Source organism: Athene noctua, chromosome 12 (assembly GCF_965140245.1).
Source record: "Athene noctua chromosome 12, bAthNoc1.hap1.1, whole genome shotgun sequence".
In the NCBI taxonomy this organism is placed as follows: Eukaryota; Metazoa; Chordata; class Aves; order Strigiformes; family Strigidae; genus Athene; species Athene noctua.
The window spans coordinates 15,923,020-15,935,926 of record NC_134048.1 but is presented as its reverse complement, the minus strand read 5'-3'; the positions used below and the strand labels follow the sequence as shown (position 1 = coordinate 15,935,926).

The window sequence follows — 12,907 nt, the reverse complement described above, 5'->3', positions numbered from 1 at the left end:
TTGTCCCACATTACACTTTTGTGCCTCCATGAGGCAAGAAGCTCTGCAGGGATTAGGATGTGTCTAAAATTGCATGGTTTGTCATCAGTGCTTGTAAGATGCTGTTATCTTGTCTGTAGGTTTTCATTGGATGGAGGAGGGACAACAACTTTGTTAGATATGAAAAGAGAATAAAACTTTGGGAGAACGTTATCTAATAGACTCCCAGGTACTTCGTAGCTTAGTCAAAGCATGAATTTAGCTCAGTTTGATGTTATGGGGACCTGTGTGCACAGGGGAAGATACACAAGGGGAAGGTCCCTCGTGATTTCCCAGATCTCCAGTAAAGCACTGATGTGAAACTGGGAGGCTGCTCCCATACAGGGCAGGAATTGAGAGCTGCTGCTGCTGCAAATGAGTGTATTTGGACTGTGGTGTCCGAACACTGTTTTGCACTTAGAAGGTTTATTTCTCAGTGGGCAGAAGGGCTACAAGATTAACAGATGAACAAATATATTGAGACAGCCAAGACATCAAAGCAATTGAAGAGTCACTAAGATGTTGGAGACCTGAAGAGTCACCTGGCCATGGTTCTTAGGAATTATTTTATCCTCAGATTGGCTCAGCTGTCTTGGGGTTTGGACGCATCCGCTGGTGAATTTAGTACAGTGACTTAAGACATCAGTGGCCCCAGCTCTCTGCTTCTCTTCCAGAGGATCCTGCCTGTGGAGCAGAGACAGCAGGAGGGAATGTGTGCCTGCATCCCAGCCACTGCGGCTCAGATCCTGGGGGCTTAGTGCAAGCAGAGGGTCCTTCACTTTTCAGGGTAGACACCAGCCTGTGAGCTACACCACCAAGGATGAGAGTGTGCTGTACCCCTGCAGAAATCTCCAGGGAAAATGTGAATCAGACGGCGTGTTAAGCCACACAAACGAAAGCCACCAGAGTGCATGTGCCAGAGCCCTATGGCTGTGCACTGTGACTATTTTTACCGTAAAGAAATTCTAAGAGATATTGGAAAGGCAGTTATTGCAATTGGAAGGTCAGAGGGAATCGTATCCCAGGTAGCACTGTTTAATGGCAATCACTCTTTGCAAGCTTCTTCTCCTCCGTGCAATCTGCAGTTCAATCAAGGGGGGAAAAAAAAGTGAGTAGTAGCATTCGTAACCTTAGGGTCCTTGTAAAGGAACCAGCCGAGGGGTGATACCAGTGGAGGGATCAGAAGAATGTTTATGCAAGATGTAGCTTCCCTGCAGAGAGCAAACAAAAAGCAGCTCAGAAAGATTGTGCAGAGGCTGCTAACCATGAGACCATGCTCATTCCTTGGGCTACGTATGCCTCAGTTCTTCACTGAAATTTAGATTTAGTTGAGTCAGCCAGGAAATTATGGATGAGTTTGAGGTCTTGAGGGAAAGGTGTTCAAAAAACAGCAATATGAACACACCAACAAGAGGGAAAGTCATAACTTGAAAAGTGCTGTACAGAGGGAACTGTGCCTTTGCTTTATTGAACTGTTGGCTGCAATAAATACAGCTGAATTCCCTCAGTCTCCCATAATGTTGTCTCAGTACCAGCAGGAGTCTATTTAAGAATACACTTACTTGCACAAATGATTATATATGAAGAGCAGAGAAACAGCTGAAGTGCCGCTGCAGTAATGCAAGCAAATCCTAAAAGCTGCCCGAGTAAGCTCGGCGGTTGTGTGCTACCCTGTGCTTTGGCTTTGTCAGTGCTGCCTGCCCAAAGCATTTGAAGCAGAGGAGCTTCTGTTCCAGTCAGCCTGCCTGCTTCACCTGGGGAGATCACAGTCTAGATTTTGTGATGGTACAGTAAATAAATGGTGATAAAATCAACTAAGAGGATATTCCCAAAGAGGAAGAGCAGTTTTTTGTCATCATCTTCAATACAGAAAGTAATAAGAGACTGTATTATAAAGAAGAGGAGAGACAAGTATAATGCAAGACCTATGAATGGATAATCAGCAAGGAAGACTGAACCTTGAGCTTCTACATCTTACAGCATTAACCCCAATTGCCTGAACTAAAAGGTTTGGTTGTTGCTGGCAGTGCTGTTACAGGGTTGTCAGATACCTGTGTGATGTTTCCACAGTTAGGAGGGGCCGAAGCTCTGCAGAGGGGTCATGGCTGTGAGCAGTGTGGTGTGAGCACAGGGCTGGAGACCAAGAATTCTGGAGTCTTCAGCCTGGTTGTTTTTACTGATTTCCTTATGTTCTTCAACCCTTCCAAACCTCACATTATAGGGAATCAGGAAAACTAATTTGTTCCTGCTTGAACAGTGGTTTGAGGAAGAAAAGTGCTTGCACTCTCTGTATAAGTACACTGCTTTGCTAATATCCCCCATTAGCACTGATTAGTTAGAAATCTGTACTTGCATATGAACAAGTTGATCATGGGGGAAGCTTTATTGCAGCTTGCATCTTGACCCAGCATACCAAAGTTGACATGAAATGTTAGATTGAATTTGTGATGTGTTTTACCACATTGTGCATGAATTCTTTCCACTGACTAAACCAGGCGTCAATCTGAACATCAGTAGGTCCTAAGGTGCCATGCAGTGGGCAGTCAGGCTGTGCGAGATGACAGCCTGAGATGGAGCATGAATATTCAACCCACCACGCTCTGTAACTCCCCTTTCTGTTACAGACTGGAGTCACCTACGCGCGCACTGGTGATGGAGGCTCCAAAAGGCATCGAGATCAACGCCGAGGCCGGCAGCTTGAAAGCCACGTGCAGGACAGAGCTCAGGCTGGAATCCAAAGATGGAGAGGTGAGCAAAGGACATCAAGCCCTGCAACAAAAACAAACCAAGCCACAGATCTCCTGCAGATTTGTAGTCTTCCGAGTCACTGAGCCACTGCGTTTGAAACACTGGTGTGAAGACACTGGTGCAGCAGGCACTTCCTAGCTTAGTTTCTGCTAGCAGTGATTGAACGTATCATATGCAAACGAACCTCACTCTGTGGCAAAGGCTGATTCATTATTTTTAAAGTGCTTGGATAATAGCATCTGTTGTTCAAGCAGATTTATGTGGCTGTAAAATACACAGTGCTACTAAATTCTTTGTTTCCTTGTCACTTTTAAACAAGATTTACTTGGCCAACATAATTAAACCTTTTATCATACATTTTTCTATAAGAAGAGCTTAATTCACCATTATTGATCTGAAAAGCTTTAGTAGCTGATGTTTTCATTTTGGAAAGAAAGGGAACATTAGGAGACATGGGTTGTTGCAATGGGGAAACTTCCAAAGATGAAGAGAGAATAACTAAAACTGATAACATAGAACAAAAGTAAAATAGGTGTTGTTAAGCCTTTTCTTGTGTCTCAAAAATACATGGGCACATGGTTCTCATTCCCTCCTCCTGCCACAATGTTGGAAGACACCGAAGGATGTGTCTGAGGAGCTCCCACTGGGGACCCCACCGAGAGGCTCAGCGGGAGGAGCTTCCCATTGAACACAAACCTCCCGGCAACAGGGCTCCAACATAAGCTAGCGTTTTCCTATTTTAGTGTCAGGTGTAATAAAGAGAAGGAGATTTTTACTGCAATTCTTGTTATTTCTAAACATTTGCATTTTAAGACATTCCAAACCCAGACTATGGTGTTAACAAAAAAACTCTTAAAAATACAAAAAACCCTACCTAATATACTACAATTGAAACCCAAGGCACTTCACTGCTGCAAGCAGTTGCCCTAATGTTTTTAACACTAAGTTGCTTTTAAAATGTGTATATTGACCTGGGTCTTTCAGGAGATTAGATGGTTGGATACTAAAACTGAAGACTCTTACTGTAATTGCAAGATAAGAACAAATACTGTCAGTCACCCTGTAATATTCTGATGTGCAGGTTGTCTTACTGTGCTCTTCTCAGTGATGTTAGAGCACTCCCCTGTAGCTGCTATGTGTCTAAAAGCTGCCGCATGTTCACTTTTATGTCCTGTTTTATAAGGAGAAATTCACATCTGTTACAGCATTCAAGTTATTTTTAATACACATAAAAGTGTTACAGGTATACATAAAATATACATAAAAGTCAGTGCTGTGAGTCTGCAAATGTAACTGGCAATGGGATCACAGTGCCAGAAGTCCCTGTGGAGGAGCAGAGCTGTGTGGACGTGACCCATACATGCTCCCCACCCGGCAGTGGGGTACCTCTGGGTGGGTTAACCCAAACGCAGAGGTGCCCTGGGAAGCTACGAGCCAAGAAACCACAGTGGGTAGATTAGCAGAAACAAAGTGGAGGCTATAGGTAACTCATTGTAAAAGCAGATAATATGGTCACCCAGATTTGTATCACTTTCCCATCTTAATACATTTGCCTACCCGGTTTTTGTAGCAGCTGAATTGTCTGATGGAAGCTTCTCTAAACACGGGATCGAAAATAACAGCTCTCCACTAATTCTCTCTCTCTTTCTTTCTCCCCACCTCCGACTTTAGATAACGTTGAATTCTGCAAAAATCAAACTACCTAATTTGCCTCAAGGATCTTCCTCTTCTACAGGGTCCAGGCAAAAAATCTACGAGCTCTGTGTGTGTCCCAATGGGAGGTTATTTCTATCTCAGGCAGGCACTAGCTCGACCTGCCAGATAAATACAAGCGTCTGCCTTTGAGAGACAGTTTGCAGAGGGGCATCGCAGGCAGCACAAAAGCCAGTTCTGGTCTCACAGATTGCGCTGCCAACTATTTTTACTAGAACACAGAAAGCCTATCAAAGACTTTTTTTGTGTGTGCGCGCGCGTGTGTGTGAATATATATATAAAAATATATATATAAAAAATATATATATATATCCTCTGTGTAAAATGATGTTTCAGTACAAGGAATCCCAGGGTGACCCTGTTACATTTGTGTAGCATTTCTCTTTCCCACACCAAAATTTACTGGTACAATCTGCTGAACTGGATTTGATGCTCCCCTGGACCCTTCTGTATTTATGTAGTCTAATGATCACCCCTCGTTTTTGATCATGTTCTCAGAGCAATAGGGTTGCTGGCTGGGCAAGACCTTGGAACTGATGTAGACCCACCAACATACAAAGGGAAGTGAAGCATCTCTGATTATTTTTGCACCATTAAATCAGTGTCATTAAAAAAAAAACCAAACAAACAAAACCAAAAAACAACCAAACAAAAAAACCCCAACTGTTCACCTAGAGTGATCCAAGATACCTGAGGTTAAATTACAGTCTTTAATTTTGACCTGAAGCATGGCTCTCTATTGGGAAATATGGATTGAGCTTGGCCAGTAGAAAAGTCCAGATCTTCTTGCCAGAATTATGTATTTTTCTAAAGGGGTTTGAGACTTGCCTGTGCATGGCCAAGAATGCCTTGTGCTATTTGGGTGTGATGCATCAGCTCTGACCCTAACCTAAAGTCATTGCTATGCTAAAAAAACCTGGTGTTGTATTTAGTTCTTGGAAGGACAAAAATTGTGAAAGTTGGACTAAGTAAAAAAATCCTGGACTTCCTTCAGTTGTCCTGGATCACCCTACACACTCTCCATTAGCACCTTTAACTTTGAAAATATTTGTTGTGGTGAAGGTATGAAGATTTAAGATTTGGACATTGCTTATCAATACCTGTAGAAACAGAGAAAATCACTTGTTCTACCCATAGAAACAGAGAAATTCATACAAATTAGGTGTGTAATGTAGATGCTATGCCAGAATTTTTGTTACTTTTTTCAGAGTATACAATCCAAGGTCACTTAGATTTGGTGGAGACTGCAAATATCAGAGATGCTGACAATTAAACACACTTTTTTGAGAGTTTGTAAAGGTTGTGACAAAGCCAGATGATAAGAAAGCAAGGGCTTTGAATGCTGGTTCCTCTAGAATCTAAGCCCCAACTTTTCATGGTTGCATTTTTCCTTATTTTAAAGCCTAGAAGTCACTTATGGGCAGGATAAAACATGAAATCTGGTCTGGTAACATTACTTCTGCTGTTCAAGATTTGAAAAAGAATGAGAAGAGCCCAGATCATTGAATTCTGACCCATAATTACATCCACATGCATGTAAAAATCCTTGAAAAACAAATATACTAATTACTGCAAAAGTATCCAAGTTGCAGTAAACCTCACGAGGACAGCAAGGTTTCTAAGCCACTGAGATGCTTTTGAAAATATTACCTCATGCAAATATGACAGATCTGTGCCCATCCCCGGTGATAACTAAGCAAAGCCGGTATTCTTCAAGTGATCTTCAAGATAAAATGTAGCTGACAGAATTATTTAGAAATAATTTAGCCCATTCTTTTTTTCCATGTATTTTCTTGTGGTCTGGAGAGTACCAGGGTTTAATTTTTTTTCGTTTAAATGAACAAATCTGGCTTAATCCAAAAGTGACTGGACTCAGAGGAGAGCTAGATTCTATGGAGTTTAGATTAAATGTGTTGCTGCCTAAGAAAGCAGCACTCCCATAAAATTTATTTCTGAAAGAGGATTGAAAGATCTGCTTTTATTTCAGTAATGCTTTCTGATTAATTAATGAATTCAAACTATTTGTTAATTAATTATTCCTGTAATTATTATGTCTTGAGTCAACGTTTGAATGCAAAGGGTCACCCAGGATAACAATTGTATTGGGACACAGGACTTATACCATCTCTGTTCAAAGAGGGGATTTGTGCCTATGCCTTAAGTCAATGCACTCAGCAAGGAGAAGCACATCATATTTATCTTGTTATTAAAACTGGTTTATTTGGGGGGGTGGGGGGTTGGGGACAGGAGGGTGTCTTGGGAACTGGTTGTGCAAATTAAAACAGATGTTAATGAAATGCGTTAAGACTGTAGGGGCACCTAGAGTGATACAGACTTTTTTTTTTTAATCATGTTAAATATAGCAAAATACTGTGTACGTTACCTCTGGGACCCCAAGAGAAGTCCCATTCATAGTCCTACATTTACTGTAGAATTTTTTTTCTCTGTTTCATTTAATACCAATCCCAAACCTTATCACAATCACAGCCCAATTCATAAACAAATCCCACGTGAGCAGTTGTGAAGACACGTGCTGCAGGAAGAGCACCCTGTACAGAAAACGAGTCACATTAACTTTCCCATTGCTGAGAGTTTAACGCTGGTGAGAAAGGCAGGGCTGAATGCAGGGACTGACTCAGGAGGGATGCTGCATCCTGATTTCCATGCTCCGCTCCCAGGAGGCTGGTGGCTCAGTCCTCGTTCCCATGCACCCTCTGGCTGCTCTGCTGAGGATTTCCATCCCAACACATTAATATTGAGTGTCTGGTCTTCTCAGCTGGGCTCTTGGATGAGGTTAACACCTTCTTGTATCATGAAGGCCATGAAACTGCTTAAGGACATTCAGCCATTTATTTTGGTGTGAATTTCTATGGGGGAGCTGTTAGGCAACACATCTGTGCCATCACTGCAGACACGTCTCTGAGGTGAACAAAGGGTACCTACGCAAAGGAATTCTAGCTGCTTCAATATATTTTACAATCATGTTTCTATCTTAAAAAGCATAAAATTATACGTTGTGTTGAAAGGCAAGGAATTGTTCCCAGAAAGATTGAACCCATAGAGAGGCTTGTAAAACATTTGAGCCCCACTTGAGTTTTAAGACAGCGGTTTAGATAATGCTGCCTGTGCTTGTGTTGGCCCCATGATTAGTCCCCTGCTGTTCAGTGAGCAGCAAACCAGAGCAAACAGGACTGGGTGTCCAGGATCCTGACAGAAAAAAAAAACGGTGTTTTGTTTAAAAAGCAGCATGCAAACAGATCTAACTATCTCGCACTTCATGGTTTGTTGTTGGGGGCTGTTGTGGAGTGACTGACTCACCTGTTGGATGAGGCAAATGCATGAGAGTCACTTTTCCTCCTGCCTTGCCTGGACATCCCTCACAATTGCTGTGCCTGTATGGCTTGGTTTTCCCTGAGTCCATTTAAATTAGAGCCGTCTTGGCTGGAATTTCTGCTCTACCTGTTGTTAATAAGATGCCAAAATGAACAAGGATTTGTGTATTTTGGGCCTGCAGTTTAGCTCAATTGAGCATTTTCTATCTGAGGAGATGCAGTTTATCTCAAACAGAGTTTAATTGTACCTCCCAACACTAAGGCAAGGCTGGGATGGACTGTGAATTTGTTTCTGCTGAGATCAGTGGAAGAGATGCCAGTGATTTAGTGGCCTGAGCTGGGACAGGAGCTGGGTAGGTGACAATTCATGCACTGTGTGCAGGTCTGCATTGCAGCTGTGAGCACCAAAACCCCATTGAAATGCTGATCAAGGGACTGTAATACTATTGTCCGTATACCTTAAACAACACGAATACTGCAGAATTCAAAAATGCATTTGTGTATTGTAACTTAACTTTACAGGGCTTCAGGACCTTGTTAAATTTGCTTTAAATGTGACACTTTAGTAAGCAGTCAGGAAAATGACTGTCAGTGCTCACCTGTACACTGGTACCTTATCCATATGTAGTGTGTGACCTATCTGCTTCATAGGTGAGTTAGGATGTTTTTTCTTGAAGAGAAAAGACTTTGCCAGTAGCAAAAGCAGAGATCCTAATACTGACTACACAACTGTATCCATTCTCCAAGTTTCGTTGTTGTTTTTTTTTTTTTGGTCGGGTTTTTTCTTTTATACTTTTTGAAGTGTATTACCCAGCAGTTCATGAAATAGATGGCTTAAGAGTACAAAGAAATATTAACACTAAAGGAAGTCATCAAAAGGGGAAGCCATTAACTACCAAACTATGTATAAGGCCTCTCCTACCTATACATTTTTAGAAAACTAAGTATGTGAGAGAGTGATTTGTATTTGGTTATCTCAGTCATGTGCTGTCGAACAGCTATAGTTTATGAGGGTTTTTTTTTTTCTCCTTTAATCATAAATATCACATTGCCCAAACAAAAAAATGTAAGGCATAAACCTAAAAATAGCAGTATACAGTATAGTAAAATGATGTCTAAATTAAAAAAGAAATGCCCTAGAAATTGCTCCAGCATTAAAGAAAGATTCCTGTGGAACTTGTGAAGATGTCAGGTTAGTTCACGTGTTACCTAGTTTGCAAATACAGATGTTCTTAAAGGAAATTAGATTTTTTTGTCCTAAGATGCACATACGCACAAATATATATATGTATACACACATGCTCACTTACATTTTTTTACAATCAGAGTCAATTTTCTTTATATTTGTTGTTATGGCTTTAAGTTTCACATTGCAAAAGAGAGTGAGACAAAGACCAAAGACTTACAGAAATTCATCCCTTCTCTTGTTGCCCTCACACCCAAAATGCATTAACTTCAGTGGTGCGTTTTTGAACTGGGCAGGAAAAATAAAGGTTTATTATAAAGCTGCATTTGAGAGCGTAAAGTGGCAGGAAGACTCTAACTTTGTTAATGGGGAGAAAAGGAAATAATGTGAAAAAATTTTAAATGTGTGCAGAGGGCAAGGATACCTGAAATTTGAAATATGAGGAAATAGCCCAGAATGCTGAAAGACACCTGGGCCAAAAGTATAAATGAATTAAGGAAGTGCTACTGGCTGTTCACTTCCCTGCACTCAAGCATTAGCAGATCAGGAACTCTGGTAGCTGCTCGGTGAAGAAGAGTAAGTATCCCGTAATGATTTCATTTTAAAAGTGCATACAGTTAAAAAAAAAAAAAAAAAAAGTTCGAGGCTGTGCTCTTTTTTCTTTTTTTTTTTTTTTGTATGGCTGACATTTTAAATTTTGAAATGTCATCATCCAGAATTCACCCCAGCAAGTGCAGGGCGCATTCCTGCAAAGCTTTGCCAAGCACTGGATTGGTGATTTTTGAATGTGAAAATACCACCCTTTTTTATTGCCACTGCTGCTGAGGAATGTAATCCTGGCAATATTTCCATTTTCCCCATTTTAACGTTTTTCCTCTGTTCTGAAATAGCTGTGTAATATTTGTGTAGCTGGTGTCCTGCCACACACAGGGTTGCATGCAGGTGGCCAGCAGCCTCCAAATCCCCATCGTGTCACTTCTCAGTCTCGCATACCCCCAAAATCCAAAACCTTCACATAGCAGTGGCACTAAGGTGAAATCGGGGACTTTTAGGTAAATTCTGCATGGTAATTGCTGTGTTTTCACAGCTGATGTAGCCGAGTTTACAGCTGTGAGTAGAGCAGGGTTAAACACTGACGTGGCACTGATAAGCTTATTCAAGCAAGAGTGGAGTGAATTAAGGCAGGTAGGAGGAAAAGGGAAGAAATGGTGAGACATCACCCTAATTACAGTAACGCAGCAAACTTCTCTGTCTGTTTACACTATTATACTTTTTAAATTAATAACATCCATTTTACTAAATATGGTAGCAGTTCTGCTTGATCTTTCATGGCACATAGTGGAATTACTGTCACTGAAACCACTTACAGTTTGGGCTGTTCAAGATTGCTAGGGTGTTGTTTCTGTCCACAATAACCACAGTGTCTTGGGGCTGGGATGGAAATTATAGTGAATAGCTTGTATTTAGAAAGCTTTTAAGTCTGCTGTGGTTGAGGAGCCCATGGTTATGTACATACAGCCCTGAGGCTTTATCATTTCAGATTCTCTTGTCCTGCCACTTGAATTGTATAGTGCCCTTGTGAAAAGAAACACACTTTCTTTATACACTAAAAGATGGAAATTTAAAGCTGCAGGATTTTTATCTGAAGTGAAGAAAATATAATCAAAGTGCACCACCAAGATTCTTCATCCAAGTCACTTTAAACTAGAGGTGTGTGTCCCTTAAAAATTAATTTGCTACAAGTGTAATTCCTGCGGGAAAGTTAGCACTGGTGCCACTCCCGGGAAATATCTCACCTTAATACAGCTCAGAGCCACACGGTGGCTGGGACCTTCTGCCACCACTCAGTAGTGACCAGCTCCCTGTTCCGAGGAAGCCAGATTTCTCTTGAGGCAACTCATCTCCATGGATTGAGCTTTTGTAGTTTTTCACCAGTATTAAAAAATAGGAAGGCTATGTCCACAGTGAAGCAATATGTAATTGTATATTTGTCTCACGTTTAGTGGGTTGAATCTTTCTGCTAGCAAGAGAAAAAATATCAGAAGGAGAAGCTCATGCAAAAGTGTTGCGTTTCCACTGTGCCCTGCTACCAAATGTTTCAGATAAAAACATGCAGTCTTAGTTAAACAGTCTTTTCTTCTAAGATTAAAAAAGACTTTTTGGTGCCTTCCATCAGGTCCTACCCAAATGGAAAGTCTCACCATTTCTAACATATCTGCCATTATAGGAATAGGCCCATTGCAAAGCATAGGTCATGTGCATCTTTGCATGTAACAGGAATTTTAAATTGCATTGTACTCTCACATTTTTGCCGCATTCAAAAGGTTTAACTGCCGATAGGAGATAAAGTGTTCCGAAGCCTGCTACTGCTAAATGTATTATCACTTTCTAAAGCAATGTAGTTCTTTGGTCTTTTAAAAATTTCCTCATAATGGAGTTCTTGAAACATCTTGAGGCAGGCTCACACTGGAGAGCAAAAGAATAATTATTTGTGGGTGGTTCTATTTTTATCAAAGGCTGGATTGTAGTTGAAAAAATGTTGCTGTTAAGAGTTTCTCCCACACTTACTTAGCTGCAAACACCACCACCCCCCAACACTACGGCTAGATTTCTCTAGGGTAGCTACCTTAGAGCCGGGAGTTAACTCCTTCGCTAAACCAGAGCCTGATAATTTTGTCTTCATGTGAGTCCTCTGGGCTTGTGCACTCGGTATCAGTGCTGTTATTGATGTAACGGATAACAGAACACTTTGGCAGTATTAATGATTTTACAGGTGATATGTAGCTGCAGTCTGAGTGGTATAAATCATGCTGGTAGTTGGTTGCTGTTCTAACAACCTTTGACCACCTAGAAAGCCTCCAGAAATCACAGCTGAGTAGCTCTTAAAGCCACTTCTGCTTTGTCTTGTTAATACTTGTACAGCATCCGAGGGGATGCCACGGGGATGGACCCCAGTACGCTGCTTCCACTCGGGAAACCTGTAGGTGGGGAGGCTGGTGAGTGGCTTTGCCCTTTCTCGCCTAGCTCCTTCCCAGTGCCAGGTCATCTGCAGTAGAAATAGCAGCAAGGCACGACGCCTGCCTTGGGAGAGTGGGCTGGAGCGGTGCAGCAGGGCCATTCACAGTACCAGGATTTGATTCTGTAGCTGGTGTAAATCAGGATTTGGCTTCATTTAACTGACTGGTGTAGCCTACACCACCTGAGGGTTTGGCCCTAAAGGTTTAGCACCTTTTGTGAAATCAAAAGGAAGAGTTTGTCTACTCTGTCTCAACTACAGCCGAGGTGCTCCTGGGGGCGGCTTGGGACACTGGGCTCCTCCTGCCTCTGGGCCTTCCTTTTCATAGGGGTGCAGATAAAGGGCTGTGGCAAGTCTTCCCGTTGCTGCCCGATCAAGCCACTGCCTGAAAACAGAAGCACGTTCATCCAGCTTCCTTCCTTGCGACCAGCACCAACTGTGCTGGAGTTCAGCTGGTGTTTGGTGGGTGATGTTGAAGCAGAAGGTCTCAGCAGGGAGACACTGGGGCCTGCTGGGCCTGCCGGTGGGAGGGCAGGGCTTCGCTGTTTGCAGAGTGGCTTTCACAGGATGGAGGAATTAACTTTCTTGTCCCCTTTAGTGGGTTATCAGAGTGAGCACAGAAGATGGATAAATCCTGCCCTTGCTCAGCAGAGTATGAGCATAACAGAAACCTCATAATGAGCAGATCTGAGCAATTATCATATACTGTGTTTGCTGAAGAAGGGCTCACTTGACAGCATTCACACCTGGATTCCTCCCTAGATCAGAGCTTTTCCTGAGCTGCAACCCAGATCTTGATCTGGATCTGCACTATACAGCAGTGTGGGAGCAGGGAAGGGATTGACCAGCTGGATCTGACTCAGATCCCTTTGGGTTTTGGGTTGGGTTTTTCTG

General features: G+C 42.0%; 1 protein-coding gene across 4 annotated transcripts in view; it reads left to right on the top strand.

Annotated features, from left to right (window-relative positions):
• The window catches only part of SGCD (sarcoglycan delta), a 236,495-nt gene extending 229,832 nt beyond the window's left edge, over positions 1-6,663 (top strand). For all 4 annotated transcript variants that reach the window (XM_074916280.1, XM_074916282.1, XM_074916279.1 and 1 more), the window contains 2 exons: positions 2,643-2,766; positions 4,438-6,663. In XM_074916280.1, the coding sequence (XP_074772381.1) occupies positions 2,643-2,766; positions 4,438-4,611 (298 nt within the window). In that variant the 3' untranslated portion in view covers positions 4,612-6,663. The remainder of the gene's footprint in view (positions 1-2,642; positions 2,767-4,437) is intronic.
• The last annotated feature ends 6,244 nt before the right edge of the window (positions 6,664-12,907 follow it).